The sequence below is a fragment of the Pithys albifrons genome, chromosome Z (assembly GCF_047495875.1).
Source record: "Pithys albifrons albifrons isolate INPA30051 chromosome Z, PitAlb_v1, whole genome shotgun sequence".
Classification (NCBI taxonomy): Eukaryota; Metazoa; Chordata; class Aves; order Passeriformes; family Thamnophilidae; genus Pithys; species Pithys albifrons.
In genome coordinates, this window is record NC_092497.1 from 16,766,717 (window position 1) to 16,788,772 (window position 22,056).

At 40.5% G+C, this 22,056-nt stretch overlaps 1 protein-coding gene across 2 annotated transcripts in view; it reads left to right on the top strand.

The window, feature by feature from the left end:
• The first annotated feature begins 5,906 nt into the window (after positions 1-5,906).
• The window catches only part of PARP8 (poly(ADP-ribose) polymerase family member 8), a 125,604-nt gene continuing 109,454 nt past the window's right edge, over positions 5,907-22,056 (top strand). The window contains exons 1-2 of one of the 2 annotated variants that reach the window (XM_071580183.1): positions 5,907-6,695; positions 7,389-7,443. In XM_071580183.1, coding sequence (XP_071436284.1) covers positions 6,605-6,695; positions 7,389-7,443 — 146 coding nt within the window. In that variant the 5' untranslated portion in view covers positions 5,907-6,604. The remainder of the gene's footprint in view (positions 6,696-7,388; positions 7,444-22,056) is intronic. The other variant, XM_071580184.1, reaches the window with a different exon arrangement.

The following is a 22,056-nucleotide window of genomic DNA, read 5'->3' on the forward strand; positions in this document are numbered from 1 at the left end:
ACATGCCATCCCAGGGCAATAAATGCAGCTATTTCCTGAGCTTAGCATAGCCATCCAGGTTCCTTCACAGTGAATGCGAGCAGTAAAGCTCTTGGGAAGCTTATTTAGAATGGTTGTAAAGGGAGCACAGCCCATGGGCAAGTAAGGAATGGGGCCTCTGCATCTCCCCTGGGCTTACGTGCCTACCTGCACCCCTGGAGACAGGTACCTCAGCCTGACTGGGAAGGCGTTGTTATGCTCATGCAGGAGGGGGGATCTTCAGCACTGATCACTGCCTGGCCTTAGGGGGTAGCTGATAACAGGCAGTTTCGGAGGCAATAAGCTCACTTAAGGTCTGTCTATTAGACACTCACAACTCCTAGCTCCCAGAGCAGTGTGCTAGCTACCGGGCTACTGAACAATCGAGACGGAGGCCCTATTACTTGCCTTACTGAGTACTGCCATTGCCAGAAATGGCCTCGATGTGTGGAAATATTAAGGGTGCTGGAAAGAGGCAACTCAATTCAGGAGCTGGGAGGAATGACACAGTTCCCCTTCTGGACTTGTCTGTGACTGACATCATAGAGTCGTGGATATAGACACATTCCTGCTTGCGTCTCTTAAAACTCCAGTTTCTGTAGAGAAAGTTACATTTTAGGCCTTTTATCTTGAGCTGCTTATGAAGTGAGACACCAAGAGTGAAGTGCGACAGGGGAACTGAATGTGTGGGATACACAGAAGTTAAAACCTGCAAAGAGGGAAAAATCAGATGCACTGGGGAAAAAAAGTCTTAATGGCATAAGAATTACTGAGGAAAAGAAAAATAAATAGGAGAAGTGAGGCAAACAAGCAGAAACTAAAGGCTGAGATGATGCTACTGAAGGAGGAAAAACAAGTTAAGACTATCATTACAAAGTGTAATGCTATGAGTTACAATGAACAGTAGTGTCATATGGGACTCTGCATGCTTTACTGAACATTGCTAGGAACATTTATCATTGCAGCAACACTGGGCTTAGTTTCTGTTGGCCTCAGTGACATCTGGAAGGATGAACACTCAGTCTTTAATAGAAAGCTAGAGATCACTGTAATAGCAATCCAGTGTGTAGCACCTGTACATGCTTATGTTGTGTTAGAGGTGACTATCATTGCTGTTTAATACATATACATTTTTAATTTAAAAAAATACTGTTGATTTGAAAATTTCAGCACTGAATTGAAAAAAATAAGGCTTGGTCCTCTATCACTTAAATGTTTTTCCTCCTCAATTGTTATTAAAAAGAACAACAACAACAACAACAAAACAACAACAAAACAAAAAACCCCAAACCAAACTGGAAATAAATTTAGTAAAGTCCCTAACCTAGATGAAACAACTTAAAATAATTTAGTAATTTTTTAAAAATTGTGGAGGATTGGAGAGGTGATAGTTCAAGCTATTCGTTCGTATTCAAGCTATTCTTTAATATAATCTAAGACATTACTTCTGTTTTAATCACAAAAAAATATTTCAGGTTTTTATTAAGAATTAAGCAGTATTTTAAATCATGTTATTAATTAAATTTTAACTGTCTTTTTTAAAATGCAAAGGATTTTTATCAATAGAACAGTGATAATTCACTCCAAAAATCAGTAAGGATGCTTTACTCACAGTGAAATTCAGTCAGAAATCATGACAGGTTCACCATATCAGTGTGTTTTAACCCAAGTAATAACAGACTTACAGTGATAACCCAAAAAAGTCAATGTATTTATAACTTCACCAGGTTAACATCACTAAGGATTGTGGATACAAAGAGTGGCAATGACTACTTGGATGGACAACTGCAGTGGGATAGAGCACACCTGACTTGGTATCTGCTCAAACAGCCTTAAAGAAAATTAACCATAAACTCACAGTATTTATTTGACTATTACATCAGAATAATAGAATGTAACTGCTAATAATAAAAATCAAGTGAAAATTATACTAAAGATGTTTTTATGCCTTGTGTCCCTTCTCTGTTAGTGGGAACATATCTCACACCTTAGTGCCTATGTTTTCAGACTAAGGACAGAGTCACAGAATGGGTCACGTTGGAAGGGGCATCTGGTCCAACCTCCCTGCTCAGGCAGGGTCATCCCAGAGCACATGGCAAAGGATTGTGTCCAGTCAGTTCTCAAATATCTTCACTGAGGGAGACTCCACACACTCTCTGGACAACCTGTTTCAGTGCACAGTCACCTGCATAGCAAAGAAATTCTTCTCCATGTTCATGTGGGACTTCCCATGTATCAGGTCCTGCCCATTGCCTCTTGTCCTATTGCTTGGCACCACTGAGAAGAGCCTGATTGATCCTCTTGTTGCTCTCCCTTCACATACTTACAGACTTTGATAATGTTGCCTCTCAGTTGAATCTTCTTGAGGCTGAACAGGCCCAACTCCCTCAGCCTTTCCTCGTAAGGGAGATGCTTCAGTCCTTTAATCATCTTTGTTGCGCTCTGCTGGACCTGCTTCAGGAGCTCCATGTCTCTCTTGTACTGAGGAGCCCAGAACTGGACACTCCAGATGTGGCCTCACTAGGGCTGAGAAGAGAGGAAGGATTCACTCCCTTGACCCGTTGGCATGGAGGATACCACCGGCCTTCTTGGCCACAAGGACACACTGCTGGCTCATGGGCAACTTGCTTTAGAAATTATTGTGTCACTTTAAAGAAGCTTACTGGAAGAGTAGGATTGTGTTTTATGCCCTAAGAGTGGAATAGTATTGATCTGCCTCCCAGAGCTCACTGTCTGCAGGTATCACTGAGTTTCACTATACTGGTGGCTGGCAGATAATCCTGGACCCTGAAGAAAAAGTAGAGGTTTACTGTGTTTTGTACTGGAGTTTTATCTGGGGCATATAACTTATTTGGAGCACTGGTGGCCATTTTGTGGTTCAAGTATTTATTTCCCTAACCTCTCTCCTTTTTAATGCTCTCCCACATTAGAAACATTGGACAGAGGCCATATAGCATTGCCCTAAGTTCTGGAAATTCGATACAATGGCAAGTCTGCAAGTTTCGGGTTTTTTTATTAACACTTTTAATATGTGTTCATATGTCACAGGAACATGTTTGGAAGAATACATAAAGAAGATAGTTTGAGCTTTGCTAATAGGTGGAAAAGGTAGTTATTTCTAGCATAAAATGAAAAAAAAAATCTGCTTAGTCTAAAAGAGGCAGAACCCATCTATGAGCAGAAATTGGCTGACCTATGCATTTCCTCAATAACTTTCTCAGTCACTCTTCACACATTATAGAAATGCATTCACTGTGTTGTTTCTCTCTCTCATTAGATAATTTTCCCCATTACATTCTGAGCCAATCTTCTCATGTAAATTTTATAATCATGTAACCCATGAATGTAATTTCTTTTTACCTTATTTACACTTCTGTAAATACTTTCAGGTTGCCAGAGACACACACACAAAAAATTATTTGTGCTTCTTTATGCTTAATTGGGCTAATCTGTTCAGTACAATCTAAGAGAGCTAAGCTGAATTTGAGACAAAACTAAAAATGATGTGAGCCAATTTTCAAGACTGAAAAGCAGCAACTGGAAAGACATATACTGACTTCCCTTGAGCCAAGACCATTATTTCCAAGATCAACTGCCCTATTGTTCATGACATTATTTGTAAAGCTCTCCAGGAAGCTTCTTCATGAGAATGTGTGTCTATCCCAGCCAAAACTAGCAGAGGGTGGTATAGTGCACACCCCCTGTACAGGGATTATAGCATGCATTCAGATGCCTTTACAATAAGACTTAGGGTACCTGGATGTCAGCAGCTTGTGAATCTTTACAAATTTAGGGATCAACTCTGTGGATTCACTTTGATTTTCTAACACTTTATTTTCAGTACTTTAATATATAGAATGACCTCAGGACATAATCTAGCTTTTCCTTGCTGAAATAAGCAATTCCTCCTGTAATTGTACTGCAATCATCAGAGAAATCAAAGGCCAAATTGTCTAAGAAACTAGGAATTTAATAGCCACTTACAATAAATAACAATAAATGGAAACTTAGTTGTAATAATGCCAAGGTCATGGGTTCAATCCCCTGTGTGGGCCATTGACTTGAGAGTTGGACTCGATGATCCTTGTGGGTCCCTTCCAACTCAGAATAGTCCGTGATTCTGTGAATAAATAACCAACCATATTTACAGAATTCTTGTTTAGTTCAGTTGATGCTGTGAAGCCAACAATATTAACTTTCTTGAAGACTTATTTTGTGGGTGACTTTTCAATTCACTGTTACCAAGCCTATGAAAACAGTCTGAGGTTTAAAAAGGCAGCCAAGAATTGTGCTAATTGACATGACACTAAGAAGAACCCTGTGGGCAGAATAAGCTGTAAGCAGAACTGTCAGCATAAATATCCTATTATACCCTCTCCCTTTCCTGATGCACATGGGAAGGATAACAGAGATCTTTCTCTACAAGGTTCAGGAGCAGAACCCCACCAGAATAAATCAAGTTCTGATTAAAACTTTTAATAATGATTAAGGGGAAGGCAGCAAATATTGCTGCAGATATTCTAGCTTGAATAATTAGAAAAAAATTTTAGAAAAGCACCACTTTTTAATCAAGCTGGCATCACTTGACAGTGTCTTAACATATTATACTGTAGTTCTGACTACAGTGATGAGTTCTGTATTCTCCCTTGCAAGATTCTTGCTGAGTAGAACAGTTTGACTTGGAAGGGACCTCAAAGATCATCTGGTTCCAACCTTCCTGTCATTGGTTCTCCTGCAACTTTCTCATACAGAACTGGTATCTCCTGCTGAAAAGCATTAATCAGGTGCTCCCTGTTACCAAAACAAAACAGAAGCAGCATAAGCTTTTATGATAAAAATCTTATTCCTAACCATATGTAAGATTTATCCAAGGACAGAGTAGTACGAAAAGCAATCTAGTACAGTTTTCCCACTGACAACTCATCTAGAAATCTCCCTTCAAAGATAAATTATTTTCTTAGAGGCAGAAAGTTGTATCTCATGGGAGATTTTAAATTCCGTTCCCTCCTTCAGACACAGAATCTTAAGGCAGAAAAACTTGTGGAATTATTTAATCCTGACTTTCCTAGCTATTTCCACTTAAGAATAATAAATACTGTGTTTTGTCTCCTGTGTTTGAAATCAACAATACATGATTAATACAGACTTGCTTAATGAAAACACCACCCACTAGAATGACTGAGCTCAAGAATGAATAATCCACGGAAGTTGGGCGAATCCATAAAAACTGAATTTTGTGAATATTCTTTCAATGTTATAACCAAGTTTGTTCCTACCACATTTAGACCTGGTTTTATTAACAATAAACATTGCACTTGGGTGACGCTTCCTCACGAGTTATCTCACGATCATTACTTGTTCTAGAGCCCCAAGCCTGTAGCCTGGATAAGCGCCCACTGCCAGGCACCGTAACGGCTGCCAGAGCTCTCCGGCCTGAGGCAGCTTTGCTGAACGAGGGGAGAGGACCGCGATTAACATCACGGTGCTCAGACAGAGGGTCTCAACACATCCATCCTCCCTTTACTGTTTCCATGGGCACGCATCCCTACGGACATGTCGGAGGCGGAGGCTGGCCGGGGCTGGCACTCCGCCCAGGGTGGGCTGCCAGCCTGTCCTGCCCGGCCACAGCGCAGCCCCGCCGCTGCCGGGCAGGGCGCCGCGGGACGGCATTCCCGGAGGAGGGACAAAGGACAGCGGGCGCCGCCAGCGATCCACTCCGGCGCCCCGCTCCGCTCCGGCGCTCCTGCGCAACCCGGCGGTGCCCGCCTCCTCGGTGGTGCTGCCGGGGAGCCGCCCCATCGCAGCGCTGCTGGCGTTTCTCCGCTGCTCGAAAGGCGGCAGCAGCCTGTGCCCGGGGCCCGGGGCGGGGGGGGGGGGGGAACCGAGCACACCCGCGCCGGGGCCGGGGCTATCGCGCCCAGCTCTGTACATCCGCCTCCTCCTCCCCCCGCGCCGCCTCCGCCGGGGGAGCCGGCGGGGGCCGTACGTGCCGGGCCGGCAGCGAGGGGAGGGTCTGCGGCTCGGCGTCGCTGCAGCAAGCGCCGGCACCGCCGCGCCGCCAGGGACCGGGTGCGAGTGCGGGTGCGGTTCCGCCGCCGGCTCTCCGCGCAAAGCGGCCGCTGCCGGCGGGAGGGGCAGGGATGTGAGCGACAGCGACCTGGTCGCCTTGGCCCCCCCGCCCTTTTTTGGTTTTTTTTTTTGGTTTTTTTTTTTCGCCTCTCGCTTCCAAAAAAAGACCCAACCAGCCAACCAACCCCAAAAAACCCAGAGGGCGTGGGGGGTGGGGGGGGATCCCGTGTCGTCGCCGCCACCCTCAGCTGGATCCATTGTGAGGAGGAAATTGCCATTCGGCGGGAGCGGCGGCACATCTAGGCGGGCACATCTGGGCATAGAACATCGGCTCCCGCCGCCTTTCTCCTACGTCCTCCAGTCGGCCGAACGGATCCCTCCTGGCCGCCGGGGAGACTCCTGCTCGCCAGCCCCGGAGCCCTTCTTTCGGGCTGATCCTTAAAAAAAACCTGGCACCGCGGGGGGTGGGGTGGGGTGGAAATAAAGGCTGCTATTTTTTTCCCCTGGGATTTATTTCATGGGGATGTGTTCAAGACAAGAGAGGATTCAGAAGGATATTGACGTTGTGATCCAAAAGTGCAAGGCGGAGAAGGACTGCCTGTTTGCAGGTGAGTTTCTCCCCAGGTTGTTGGCGCGGAGGCTCCGCCGCGCCGTGCCCGTGCCCTTCGCCACCGCGGGGCCGCTCTCAGACCCGGCTCCCTCCCCTCCTTGCGAAGGCATGTGAGGGCAGATGGGACCCGGCGCCAGCCGGGACAGAGGCGGGCGGTGGCGGGGCGGCATCCCGAGCCAGAGAGCGCGGCGGTGGCCACGGGCGACCCCGGGCGGGTGTGGGTGAGAGCCCGAGCCAATGCCCAGCCCCCGGCGCAGCGCGGCACCGGCGCTTTTCGCTACACGGCCCTTCTCCCGGCGCTGCCGCCCTCGGCGCCTGCCTCCAGCCCAGGGCCCGTGGCACAGCCCGCGGGGACGGGCCCCACAAACAGCCCCGCTGCCTCCCCTGGGCACTGGCAGTGCAGTGCCGGGCGGGATGGGCCGCCGCAGGAGCCCGGCTGTCGACTGCCTGTTGCCGTGTGTGACAATGGAATTCCCTACTGTTGCCATAGCACCGGGCACTTGTTGCGAGGGGCTGGAGGGGAGATGCTGCATTTCCTCTGGTACACCCTTACCTCCCTTCCCCCCCCGCCTTCCCCCCACCCCCCCCCGCATCCGCCGCCGTGTCGGGAGCTGAATTGCTGGTCAGTAAAACCTCGACTACTTCAGCCAAAATAAAGACAAGTTGAAATAAAGAGCTCTTTGTCTTTCAGATTTCAGGTACTCAGACTCCACCTTTACCTTCACCTATATTGGAGGCTCCAAAAGGTACTTTTTTTTACAGTGATGATTACCTTAATTTCTTTATGGTAGTGAAATGCAGAGGTTTAATAACGTGACAGGCCTTTTTCTTTCCTTCACTTTTCCAAGGAAGATGATTAAATCGTCTGCCTTAGTGCAAATGTAAACTGAGGGAGAAGTGTGGAGGGAGGTGGTCACAAAGGTGATCTTAGTCGTCAGAGGCTGATTCCTCACTGCTTCTCTGTGAACCTTCACTGTCTTTTTATTTGTTTTAAATTTATGTGCATACACAAAATTTCTGCCGCATGTAAACAGAAACATAGCGCAGGCATCAGCATATGATGTAAAGTTAAATCATGTTAAAAAACTGAGAAAAGTTAAGGTTGTCATAACGAATAGGCCAAATTTCACATCAACACCGTACTTCCTTGCATGAGAGCTGTATTTGGTCCTAAGGCTGTCTGCAGTTGACCAAATTAAATTCCTGAGACATTAAATGAAATGTCAGTATAATTGGGAAGGCTAAAAAAATGTTTTATTGAATGTGAGTTGAAATGTTATTTCTAAGTGGTTCCAGGCTTTTAGTTACAAGCTGTATTGTCCATGCAGACATTTTTTAAATATATTTTCACATTTGTTGTGTTTGTTTGTTTTCTAAAGGAAATATATGTAAAATCTTGAAAATCGTTTTACTTTCCCTGATGGTTCAGTAATTTTTATTAAATAAGGTGTTAACAGTGGAAGCTACATTTGTTTCTTTTAGTTCTTTTTTGTTTATTGGACTCAGCAGGAAGTTTTTTGATTATTGTTTCCTTTTTTATTTTCAATTCAATTTATTTGATGTCTTTGTCAATTATTTTTCTTTCCCAGGGTACATCACATTAAAGTACCGTGTTCTTTTTTATTTGCAAGTGAACCTGTCAGTGCAGGTAGCACTCTCAGCCATTGCTGCATGCCCTAGATATGCTTTGGGATCTTGCTGTAGGACCAGGCTCCCAGATGGTCCCCAGGCTCCGGAATTGCTCAGAAAAATGGTTTCCCACCTCACTACCCCCCCCTCTTCCTACTAAAGGAAGGGACAGTTTCTGTCATTTTCAGTGAAGTCAAACAGTTGACCCAGGAGCTGAGAATCAGCTGTCATTTTCAGGTTGCTTGTGATTTACGCTTGCTTTTTAGCATTTTAATAGATATTTTGTTTTGGTGTTGTTTCAAAAGACATTAATACAGTAAAAACTAACAGAGATACAATTTGTCATGTAAGTAAAATTATTGAATTTGAAAGTTACTTTGCACTGTTCTCTAAAGCAAATATTGCAGCAAGAAACCAGAAAGTGAAACCTGTCTATTGTTTCCATTTTCCGAGCTGAATAAAGTAGAAAGCCTAAGGGCATAACTGATGGAAAACGAACTGGTTTATCAATGTTGAAATAAAGCATCATCACTTGTTCAGTGAGAAACAGGAAAGGGCCTTACATCCCACAGCCTTGAATTTTAATCGGGCTCAGCATTTGCGTAGGAAATTTTTGACTGGAAACCAGTCTCAGGACCTTGACAATTGAAGCACAATTGAGAAACAATTGTTATGCTTACAGAAATTGATGAAAGTGTGTTGTTACTTAGAGCACGCTCAATTTTCACTTTATTTTTCACATTATAAGGACATCTAAAAACATCCTTTGAGATAAGGGCTTCATGTTATCTGCATTCTCTGCTTGCTTGTATTGTGTTTTGGAATGTTTTTTGTGTACAGTGCTGTGCTGAGTGGCAGGCTCACAGCAGTAAGCTCTTGTGAAATAGGTAAAATGAGACCCCTAAACCTTGACTGTTCAGAGGCAAACTTTAGCTTCTTATATCAAAGATGAGTTAGTGGTTTCTTCTTAGAGAAGGTGGTGGTGGAGCAGCAGCTGTACTGCACTGTGTGCAGCATTCAGGCAAGCTTTGAGTACGGGGTCTTGTACATGGGAACAGTTCAGGAGAGCCCGAGGTCATTGTAGGACCTTTATTTCAGCCTTTGGCTATGACTTTTTTCTTGCTAGCACTACTGCAGCTATGGACTTCTGAATGGTAACACCATCTTTTGACTATTACACTCAGGAGCTGTCCATAAATGACAAAACCTCTATTAGATCATGGTCATGGCCGTGTCCAAGTACTTCAGCTTCTCAGCCCAATGACTTTGTTATTCCAACTCTAAGGAACAGCAGCGTTAGAGTAATGGGTCTTTGGTGGATGTTCACTGAACAGATATTAGAAGTGAGAAGAGATTTAAATTACTAAGAGTAGAAATGGTGTGTAAGGAAGATTACGATACTTCAGTACTCATTGGCCATGCCTAGAGTGAAGTATTTCTCATGCTTTGTTTCCTTGAAATGTTTCTTGAGGTCAGTGTGTAATAATGTGGCCTTCCTTTAGCTATAGTGTTTACATGGAAGAGCAGCAGAAGCCCTTGAAAGAAGGCAGTCTGTTTGAAAAGCAGGACTCTTTGTACCCTTCTGTAAAGGCAAGTGACAATACTAGCAAGTTAAAACATCCATAGGGGTTTTCCTCCATTCTCCATATGCTGTAGTTGCCTTTAGTGCCCATTAAGTCCATTTATCAGTGATCTTAGTTTATAAACTTAGAACTAGATTGTCAATAAATCAGGGTAAGTCCATGGGAAACAGTGTTACCAGTATTATTTAAGTTACTATGATGACCTAATGTTTAGTTGTATTTTTTTTTATTTTAATTGTTACCTGACCTAATGTTTAGTTGTATTTTTTTTTTATTTTAATTGTTACCTATGTGAGATTTTTCTACTTAGGACTAGCTTCTCAGTCTTCATCTGATTTTTTTTTCCCCTGTTGCTTGGATTCATTGCACAACCTCTTCCTGCACTGGTACTATTGAAATGTTAAGGTAGTACATAGCAATGCTGCAAAGCCATCCAGATAGGCCTGATCCAGGGGGCATTTATTATTGCTTCTGTGGAGTTAACTTGTAATCCCACAGTAAAGTGGTAGTAGTTCAGTTAATCATTTTAAACTGTATTTCAATGTACTTTTTTTTAAACTTACTTTATTTTAATGCATTGTGTTGGCACTTTCAAATGATTAGAGCTGTTTGACACTGCAGAGATGCCACCTGGTTTGGGAAGGTTGTAGTTAGCAATTTATTATTGAAAGCATGTCTTTGTGCATAATGTAGGCACTAAATAGAGGTCGGATTCTTTAACAATGTAATAATTTTTATTGTCAGAAGGCAGTAAGTGGCTTGATTTCTTATAAAGTGAGGTGTTCAGTCAGATGCTGTGACTGTGCAAGATTTACTGTTCTTTAACTATATCTGGCAGAATATCAGAAATGCCTAGATTTTTTATGCTTTTTACTGCAGGATCTAAAAATTGTATTAAATTGTGAACATGTTGAGTTCTCCTTTTTAAAGGAAACTCTGGTTTCCTTTTTCCTGTTTTCTGCCCCTGTAGGAAACACTGCTCCTCCAGAAATTCTGGAGACTGAACAGAACTACTGATCTATCATCTTACAAATAAAAATATGTAATGCCCTGAAGTTCTTTTCACTTTATATGTCATTTTACATGCTTTACGTAGAAGCAGTGCTTGGTTGTTCAATAAAAAAGATGTTTCCACTTTTTCAATATTTTTCTCAGCCCACTTTTTTTTTTTTCTCTGAGACTAAACAAGGACATCATATGAGTCCTGAAATACCTCTTGATTCAAATGTGTTTTTTACTTTCACTGGTAGCAAAGGACAACGACAATAAGGCTGTGCAACATATTGTAAAGAAACTAGCTAAACACCTGAACACACAGATTAGTTTTTTCAGCAAAATTACCATCTCCTATTCACACAGTGGACTTCTGTTCTGCTTTCTATACTTTAGCACAATGATTATAACAATGGCAATTCTGAAGAAGAAAGGAAATTAGGTCTGAAGTACTTGTTTATTTTTCCTTAAAATAATGATAGGTTATTATCCTGTGCTGTTTTATTTTGAATATTTGACTTTTTGTGTTTTACTCAGAAGGTTATTGTATCAGAAATTCTCTTGTAAACGAATGAATTAATTCCGACTTACTGTAGCAGTGAAACATTTCGCAGATGGGGAGTTGTGCTGCTGAAAGAGTGACTAAATTGTTTACAACGTTTTATAGGTAGAGATAAAAAACACTATCTGAAGTTCTAGCACATTGTCCACCAGGTGTTTGAACAACTTGATGGTAAGTATATACAGATAACCTTTTTCCCTTTAGGGATACAGCTTTTTGCTGCATATGTGAATTACAAAATTGCCACATGACAGATCCCATTTGGTGAATAATTTTGAAATTCTGGTGTAACTGTGATAACACTGAAGTCTTAAGTACGAAAAGCTGTGCAGAAAAGTAGTCTTTGGGATAATTGATATGTGTTTTAATCTTAAAATTTATGTTCAATTTATGTAAACTGTAGGAAAACAAGAGAAAACTGAAAAAGTTTTTAAACTGAAACTTAAAATTGTGTCCATCAGAAAATAGAAAAATACTTTTCTGATTTTTTTCCTTAATTTACAGAATTATGTAGTCTAAGGCCAGCATTTTTTGAATTGGTTTGTTTTAACTCAGCTTGTGTGTCAGGTTCATTGCATGGCAATGTGTTTACTGGGTGTGCAAGAATTAGGGAAAAAAGTTGGACTGTTCCTTTTGGAAGCAGTGGTGGCTTACATAAGATGAAAGTGTCCATGAAAGTATGAATTACGAAGATGACAACAAATTTTTTGGGATCTACAAAAATCCAAGTGGTTTTAGATTAGATGGAATCAGTTTTATGCAGGACCTGAGAAGCACTTTTACAAGTACAGTTTTGCTGATGGCTGTGTGTAACTTTGTGTTCAAGTTATTGAATAGGTAATTACATTCCTAAAATCTACCTCTATTACGTTAAGAGAGTGGTGAAAACTAGTTACACAGCTTGTACCTAGTTGTCTGTTTATCACTATTTCAAAATACCTGGAAGTTTCTACCTCATGTTTCAATTTTAACTTTCCTATCAAATATGGATTAACATTTTTGCTGTTACTACTCCATTTCCCATCTCCTACACTGTTTCTGTGGGAGCGAAGTCTGTGATATGAGACAAAAGTTTAGTTTAGACATGTCAAGAATTACGATTTTCATTTCTTCACTGAAGATTCTGTAGATTTATAATGTTGAATACAGCCTTGGGTGCTTTGAAAAAGCAGTTTTGTTTCAAGTGGTAGTTAAGTTTCAGTTTTAAAATCTCTGTTTAAGTCAACCATTTCCCATTATATGAATTGCTGTAAGTGTATGTATTCTAATTTTATATAACCTTCTAGTATTGGACATTTGTGGTATATACATCAAATCTGCCCATACGCTCATATAAGTATTTTTTTGGATTGGTACTACAAGAAATTTGGTAGGTGTGATTAAGCCATTCATCCTAAAAGGAGACCTAGTAGAATACTATAGTAAAAAAGTCGTTAAGGTCAGTGTTTAAAGTAATGAAAAGCAAAATCACTACCATTCTACTCATGGTCTTATTGATAGTTTTGAGTCTGACAGCTCCTTCTTCCCTTGCTGTGAGAAAATTGGTGTCCTCTGAAATTAGCCCAGTCCCCATCATTGCATCGTGTAAAAATCATGTACTTCAAGGAGAGGATGGTCTTACAGAGATCTTGTACTGGTCTGGTGAAGCAAGTTGCTGTTTTCTTTCAGCTGCATGATGTACTCATAATAAGAAAAACACATTCAAACTGTGAATCTCGAAAAATGCCAAACCTTTCGAAAAATGTGGGTTTAGGCACTCAAATGAATGGCTTAGTTTTCAGAAGTGCCATACACACACACCACACAGCAATCTTGGTATTACTGTAGGTTGTTGAGCACCTTCTAAAAGTATCACAATCTTTATGCAGTTGTCTTTGTTTTACAGCTGTATGCATTGTTTTTTGAATGATCACCAGCACAGAGTTGGGAAGAGTCCTTGAATGTCTACAGAAGACATTTTCAGTGACTTCTTCTTTCTCTACTTGAGTCACATATTTTAACATATTAAATACCTAAAAATAAACTCGTAGGCTGTCATTGTTAAAGTGTTAATGTGGTAAGACAAATAAATTTGAAAGCAGAGTTCACTCTGACAAAATTTAGATAATTTTTCTCTATATTAAGCCTAATGCCATTTCTTGCTTTTCTTGTTAGTCTCTACTAATCTTCCATATTTTTATTGCTCATAAATAAAGAGCTGAAGGTAATGGAAATATATTTTTTCCATAGATTACTTACCTTGCAGATTATGAGTTCCCACTTTAGACTGAGTATAATCATTCCAAGTCAAAATAGTTTCAGCACCTAGACTGAAAGTAAATTGAAAATTGCCAGGAGAGTTCACTTAAAAAAAGAAAGGTATCAAATGTGAGTAAATCTAAAGAAAAACTCCAGTGTCTAATTCTGTCTTGGCATTAAATAAATTCCACGAAAGAGGACAACTCTTAAGACTTTATGCCCTCCTGGCTACAGAAGGGTGAAGATTTATACAGATGTTTTGTTGAATTTGCCTCATCTGAGGAAAAGGAGCTCCTTTTACAAGGTAAAATTGACTGTCCTGTGCAGCAGTAGCTGGAAAATCTTACTGAAAAAAGACACTGAACAAGGTACAGAAATAATACCTCCTTCTCACAAGATTGCATGCATCCTATTTCTATGGGAGGAAGAGCAGGAAAGAGCCTTGCCTGAGGACCAGAAGCAATTGTTGCTTTTATGAGTCAAGCTTCTCCTGGAAGAACCCATTATCTCCTGGGAGCTTTGTGTCATTCCCCGGCTGCAAGGGTTAAATGCCATCATACATTCTGTTGGCATTATGGAATTCTGTGGGAGTAAGTCATGGTCTTGCAAGGCAGCAGGAAGAAAACAGTCTTGGGTAAATGTTGGGGGTGAGCATCTTTCTGTAGCTTGCCTGGAGGCAGAGGGATTTGCATGAACCTTATTTATCTTCTGTCTGCCACAAGAGATGGTGGTGTATCGTGGCACTTAGAATGGAGCTGAATTACTTGTTCCAAGGGAAACTTCTGTAATGCTCAGTAGGAGCCTGTCTGGAGTTAGGAATTGAGGGCAAAGAGGAAACTCAAAGAAACTACCTAACCATTCAGATGTTTCCTTCCAGCCTGGAGGCATTGATCAGAAACAAAAGGGGCAACAGCATGTCACCTGAGTAGTGAAATGTACTGTTTGCTCAGAGTGCAAAAACCAGTCATATACAATTCGTAAAAAGGAGTATATAATTAAAGAATTAAGTTTCTGTTATATTCTGTAGAATTCTGCATTTCATCTCATACAGTTTGCCATCTTGTAATCTTGTTGCTTTAAATTAATACTCCATTTTATGTTTGCAGGTAAGAATTTTTCATATTTAGAACCAAGCTAAAAGTCAGAATTACTTTGCACTGTTAATGTTTCTGCCTGATAAAGTGTAAGGTGTTTGTGACAGACAGCATTTGCTATCAAGTATCAAAAATTGACCTCTGAGTTAGACATGGTATTACAGGTCATTAGCTTTTATGGAAATGATACAGTGGTGTGTGTGTGTGTGTGTGTGTGTGTGTGTGTGTGTGTGTGTGTGTGTAATTAACTCATTCTTTGTTATTTTTTTTCCTTAATGTTGAAAAATTCATTTGTGGTGGGCAGTCCTCACCTCAGAATAATCATACATACAGCAAAATATGAATGCTTCTGTCAATCTGGGCTTGATAAAGGTGTTAAAACCAGGAAGTAGTTAATTTTCATAAAAGTGCTTGCTGATAGTCACCTTCGTGATCTCATTTACAGCTGTGTAAGTCTGCAGTAGTTCTGCTGATGTGATGGGGCTCACTTTGGTCCACAGCTGTTTTGGTGCTCACTGCTCCTAGTGAATGGCAGTCTGAGTGGTTTTTTTCATCTGAGTGAGAGTGGGATACGAAGACCAGAGTTCTGTCTTCTGTCATCCTTGCAGATGTATTCTCACTTTGAGTACTTTTGGGGGTGGTTGGAGAGCTGTAGTCTCTCCAAGGAAAAAAGATATCTTCCATGCATTCTTACGAAGTTAATGTTGCTGAAGGCACAGACAGAAGGCCAGTTGTCAAACTTGTGCTCCTTTTCTGTCTTTTTAGCCTTAGCATCTGAAAACCTGGTTGTGACTGAGTCTTCTCTAAGAATGTAATTTGCTGGGCCACATGAAAAGCCTTTTTACCTGTCACTTACTCAGAATCAGATCTTAAGCTGAATCCAGAAATGGTTTCAAAACTCTTTGTAGGTGTGACCATTAGTTGAAATAGAAATGGTGAATCCTTCATGAGGACTGTTCTGTGAAAAAGCCTCAAAGGATCGTATTGGCTTTGTCTAGATTTAAACTATGTGAAATCTCATCATTTCAGTATATATTTGTGCAAAACAGTGGAAACATAGGAAAAAAAGATTTCAAACTCTTTCATACTGAAAAATGTGACCTTCAAGTATTAAAAACTTGTGGAAAACATGCCTTAATATGGCAGTTATTGATACTATCAACAGCCTTCCCTTATGGATAGGGAATTATATGAAGTAGTTTACTGGTGTAATATAGTTCTATGAATATTACATGAACTCTTCCCTACGTGGTTGTAGCTCTAATAGAGTTGCAGCTGAAAACAGAACATACTAATTCTGTTCTTTTAAGATGGTATAATGTTAAAGAATTATTTTGCTAGGAAGGCATTTAATCATCTGCAGAACAAAGCTTGTTGGGCTTGGTGTAAAATTTCAGTAGTAGGATTTAGTTAGGCTTATGTTGACAAAGGACTAATGTTTTGTCAGTGCGTGACAGGAACAGTGAAATTGGATATGTTTAAGTGGGAAGAGGAGGAATGTAACCTTTGCAAGAATCTCCTTGGGCAGAATAAGTTTAAATAAGTTTATCATTGTCCTCTAGAGTACAAAGCAAAGAGTCACAGTAATCAGTCCACCAAAGATGCAAGATCTTTTGCCTTTAGCAGACCAGTGTGCAGAGTTTTATTTTTAAATGGCTTTCTAACGCGCGAGTAGCATTGCCTTTGGTATACAGTCTGCTTTCTATATGTTTTCTGTGCCAGACTTAGCAGTTGGTGGAATTCGTACAGGAAACTTCAATGCTGGTTAAAGCTTTAAGCAGTATTGCATGGGATTAGCAGCCACTAGTTTAGTTTTTAAGCTATTTTGCTGCGTAACTTAGGGACATTTACAATTCTGTGGTTTAGCTGTTGCATTGTGTTTATTTTGGTAATCTATTCTAAAATGACAAGATTTGAGCAATTCTAGTCTTTCTTTGGTTTTACCTGCATGTAGTGAATTAGAAGAATCACATTCTCCCTGTGAACTACACTCTAGGGAGTAGACAACCGCAGAGAAACTCCAGGCTCTTTTTATACCTGAATTTATATTTTACTAATAAGCATTTACTTCTTTTATATTGTTTCTCTTGTGATGATTAGTTGTGTACTATACTGTCTCTATGTTTAAATGTCAGTGAATAGATATAAAAAATACTTTTAAAAAGCATATCCCTTTATTTAAGCCATGTAGAAACATACCTGTCCTGTAGTTCAGCTAAAAACTGACTTTTGTCAAGGATAAGAAACACACAGAGATATGGTAGGTAAATATCTTTTACATCTAACACTATCTGACTTCAAGGCGGACATGGATGTGTGGAAGATGTTGGCTTCCTAGTGTGCTGCTAAGGATTAGGCATTTGCTGTGCATGAAGAGAACAATAGTTGCCGTTAAATGAGTCAGGATAAAAATTACAAAAGCTGTTGGTTTTGCCTGTGGAGAACATAAACCAATAACCATTTGAGGGTCAAGAAAAGCTGGCTCTGAAATCTTACTTCCCCTATAAGTAAGGCATAATCAGCCAGCAGCACAGTGAATCAAGTCTTTGACTGAAAGGCCACTGTGAAAGGCGACAGGTCTTGTGCAGGGTGGCAACTTCTAAAGCGTATTTCCAGTATACCTCACTGTATATATGCTACACAACTTTTGATATAAATGCTGAACATCATAAGTTGCTGATAATGAACATTTTGCCATCATTCTGACTGCTTATAGCATATTCCCATATTTATTTTGTCCCAGGTTATTTATTTCTCTGTTGTGCTTTGTGTGATGTAACATTATTACCATATTCTCAGCTAATTTAAAGTGACAAATTGCCATGGAATTCAGTAAACTCGTGCCAACTTACAGCACTGCAGACCTGTCTATAATTATATTTGTCTTGTTAAGGAAGTTTAAATAGAGCAAAGCTAAATATAAATGTTATCTTCTTTGACTTATAGAATAATTTAGTATATGCATGATTAGTTACATACCAAAGTGAAATTTCATGTTATTTATGTTGGCATTTTAGGTGGCAAGTGAGGACAAGTTTCATGGAAGCTGATAAAGTGAGATATAAGTTCTGTTCTTTGGGAGTGGCTTGTATTGAAATTGCGGGGAGAAAAAAAACAGCGTATAGATGCCTGGAGTGGTAGAGACTTGAAAAGTTATCCCACATAGCAAACAGGTATTCTCAGCAGTGTTCTCAGATTCAAGACACTGCAGTGGTCTCTGTTTTCAGTGTAAAGTGAGCTTGACAAAGCTCTGACCAGCCTGTTTGTAATATAGATGGTCCCACAGGATACCCCCTGGCACAAGGAAGATCTTATCCCAAAGAAAACACCACCTCTGCATTCCCTCTTGGGAGATAATGATGACTTCAGCCTGCAGATGTTAAAGAGGATTTCACACCAACCCTAGCCTTTCTGTTTTCATTTTGGCTGTGCTACTGAGGAGCACAGACAGTTGTGTTCCTATTTCTTCCCAACTTGTCATTTTCCACCCTCTTTCTTATGGCCTTTTGTTTCCAGAGGTGCTCTGCATATGTATTTATTCTGACAAAAAATGCTTTTTGTTGTGTTCATAGTGTTGAAGCAGACTCACATGAAGTAGTTAGCTTTACAGAGCTGTGCTGGACAGATCAACAAAATGGAGTAGCTACAGACCACATATTTCCCAGTTCTCTTCATGAAAGAAGAAGAATTTCTCTTTTGAAATTCTTGTTTCAGTTCTTGTGAGGTTTTGCCAAAATTACAACGGGTGCTCAGTCTGTTAATCAGAGAGATCACATGTTCATTGCTGTTCATTATTCTAGTTTTGGTTTCTAATATGCAAGTGGCTACAGAAAAAAAAATCACTGCTAAAATAATTGCAGCTGCAGTCTGAGTTGTTTGCTGATTTAGACTTAAAACTTCAAATGTTCCTTTTAAGCTGGGGTGTTTTTGCAATTTCTATTGTACCTTAGTAAGTCTGAACAGAGATGTTTAGAAATGGTGTGTAATTCAGATCTTTAAATGTAGATGCTACAGAGGTGTAAGAGTACATTTTAGCTTGAACCGATAAAAGCTGTATGGTATTACATATAATAGAATATGTTTTAAATGGAACTGCAAAGCAAATAAAACCAATGTTGCTTTATACAGCTTCCCATTGTTCATGTTGCAGGCTTCTTACTGTTTAAAAAGCAACCTCTGTGGACCTTTGTGGGTCTCTTTCAAGTAACTGTTGTTTAATTCTGTTCCCCTAAATAGAGGAAACCTTGCATTTCTGTCAGTGATGACGCAGAGTTCATTAGGTGTATAGTGTTGTTGTCACTCTGAACACTCAGGGTGTTCAGTACTTACTTTGGGGATCATGACAATGTTCCTTTCATGTATTTGTTCAGTAATAGGACTGGTTCACGGTAGCTTTCTGCTCTCTGTAATGTTTGAGCTTTTCCTTGGTTGGCTTCAGCTTAGATTTGTCATAGAATAAGTGACAGATCAATGACTTGTCCTGTTGGAAACCTGAGAGTGGAGTTTCACTAGTGTAAATTGGACACCTTGGGGTATTGTTTAATGGTCAGGCTAAAAAACTAGGCTTGCCTGTTGTGCAAGTCACCAGCCCCATAACCTGCGGATGGGTGTTGCCATCAATCAGGAAATCTGTCAGGATGGTGTACCAGTAAGTACAGCTGGGGGAGTGGGTGATGGACTCTGCCCTGCACAGCCATATAAATGGAAAGAGTGTGAAATTCTTGTGCATATACACTCCCCCATAGGCTCCTTTTCCACAGCTCCGCAGAGTGCTGCCCCAGGTGGAGCTCCAGTAAGCCCTGCCAGCTGTGGGGCAGAACCTAAGTCTGCCATGGGAGTCTGTGCTTCCAAATGGCTGCTGTCCTGCTTCAGGATAGTGTAAGTCCACAGGGCACTTCAGTGGGAGACAGGTCAGGTAAAATAAATAATTAACTATATCAATGAAATTATATTGGTGGGATGGGGGAACCTTTTGTTGCCAGCAAAAGGCTTATCTGGCAAATAGAAGCTGCGTAAGTTCAGTGTCTGTGTCATTTGGGACAAAAAAGAGTTGAAGAAGAATCACAGACCTTTCATATTGCCCCTACATCCCAGAAGTCTGGGAGTCTTTCAGGCTACACATGGAATATTTGCTCCTGGAGAGGAACTAAGCAGACAGTATCTCTTTGCCATTGGCAATTTCATGCAGTAATCGAGCATGCATCAATCTGCAGCTTACGCAGTCACTCCAAACCATATCCCATGTGTAGACACACATGAGGTGTCAGCTTTCTCTTTAGCATTTGGTCCTTTCTCAGAGGATTTTTAGGTCTGAATATATCTGAGCTTTTCATAATAAGTTTTTTTTCCCTTTTCATTTTTCTCTGGTTTAAATCTTTGTGTGTGTTTTGAAATGTGCATGCAAATGAGTTTTGCCTGTCTTTTTTCTTCCATTTTCATTTTTGTTTGTCATAGTGGCCGGGAGAGTGGCAGAGGTTCTGCAGCCTGGCTTAGGGGGTTGTTAGTGTGCAACTGAAGGTGGAAGATCATTATCACAGGAAGAGGTTCAGTTTTCTTTTTGTTGCTGCTGTTGTTTCATGAAGGACTACAGAAGTGAAATCTGGAGGAAATAGTGCAAGAGAAGAGCACAGTTCGATATTTGCTCAGAATTACATCAGTGCATAGTGGAGGTTTGCCTGTGTATGGAAAGACATCTTTATTAAAGAGATTATGTTAAACAACAAAGACAGTAAGATGTTATTTGTTGTTGTCTACTTTCATCTACAATTAAAATACATTAAAAGGCAACAAGGATAATGAAAAAAACACATTTTCTCATCATTTGTTCTGTTAATTTTTTTCTCAGAGTTCTTTATCATTTTTTTTAATGGCAATAAATGATTCTGGCAAGAGTTTGAAGCCAGGTGTGTTATATGTTACAGTAGTGTTATTTCCTTTGGTGATACAATGCCAGGTTTTATTTTAATTTGTTTTAAAGGGCTAAGTATGACCAATACCACACCTTATTCAAATATTCTGACTGAAATAAAAAAAAAAGTTTATGCATCTGACTGAAATGCATTCAAGGTTAAGATAAAACAGTCTAGCTGTTCCGTTGCTCATATTTTGAAGTTCATTGTTGGATGCCTCCCATGGCTCTGCAGTGCAGAACATTGACTGGGACATTAGCTGCTACTGAGTGACTGAGAATCTTTTACAGTTCTCAAACTTCAGTGATTTCGATGTCTAATGATTGCAATATGCTTATGATTAACTATGTAATACACTGTACTGAAAAAAATCCTCGGATGGTGAGGTGAAGGCTGAGTGCGCTGGGGTGATGTTGGTACTTTCCTGCCTAATTATTGCAATTTTGAAGTCAATTGGTCAGAACTGCTCAGGGTTTTATTCTTATACTTGATAAGTTTCAGGAGTTTAGCACAGAAACAGTTTCGTTTTGCTGGTAATTGGTACGTTGACTGAACAGAATGATTAAGATGTTTCTGCATTTAGCCTGTTCCTCTCCATCTCTCGAGTATGTAACCTGATGAGATGACATAAGCCTAACTAAAGAGAAAGCACGGTTTAGTTTCTTTGATATGCTAATATTTTACCTTTATGAATCCATTTTTTTCAGTTAAAGATTACTGGAGCAATTGAGGCAAATATTGAACTTTTGGTCCAATTTAATTGTGAAATAATCCCATTTATAGTTCAAGTTGTTTTGTTGTGTTTTGCTATCTGAATGTCTGTAGCTGCAAGTCATCTGCATAAAGTTGATAGGTTGGATATCAGGAAGAAATTCCTTACACAGAGAATGGTCAGGAATTGGAATGGCCTGCCCAGAGAGGTGGTGGATTTTCCGACCCTGGAGGTCTTTAAGGTGAGACTGGATGTGGCACTTAGTGCCATGATCTAGTAATCAAAGTGGGGTTGGATTAAGGGTTGGACTTGATGATCTCAGAGGTCTCTTCCAACCCAACTAATTCTATGATTCTGTGAAGCAATGTTACTGGATTTACTTACACTCAAAGAACTTAACCCTATATATCTATTTGGCCATCTATCTGTCTAAAAGCCCTCCTTATGTTTTCATGTAATGTATATTTGTTTACAGAGGCTCAAGGTGCTCAGTGATTCCTTGGTTAATAATATTTTCATTAAGATTGACCATAGCACATCATCATGCAATGAACAAGAGCATTTTGAGAGAAGAATAACTGGTCAGAGGACTACTCATTAGTCAAACTTAGGAGAGAGTTCCGTCAGGATCCTCCAATA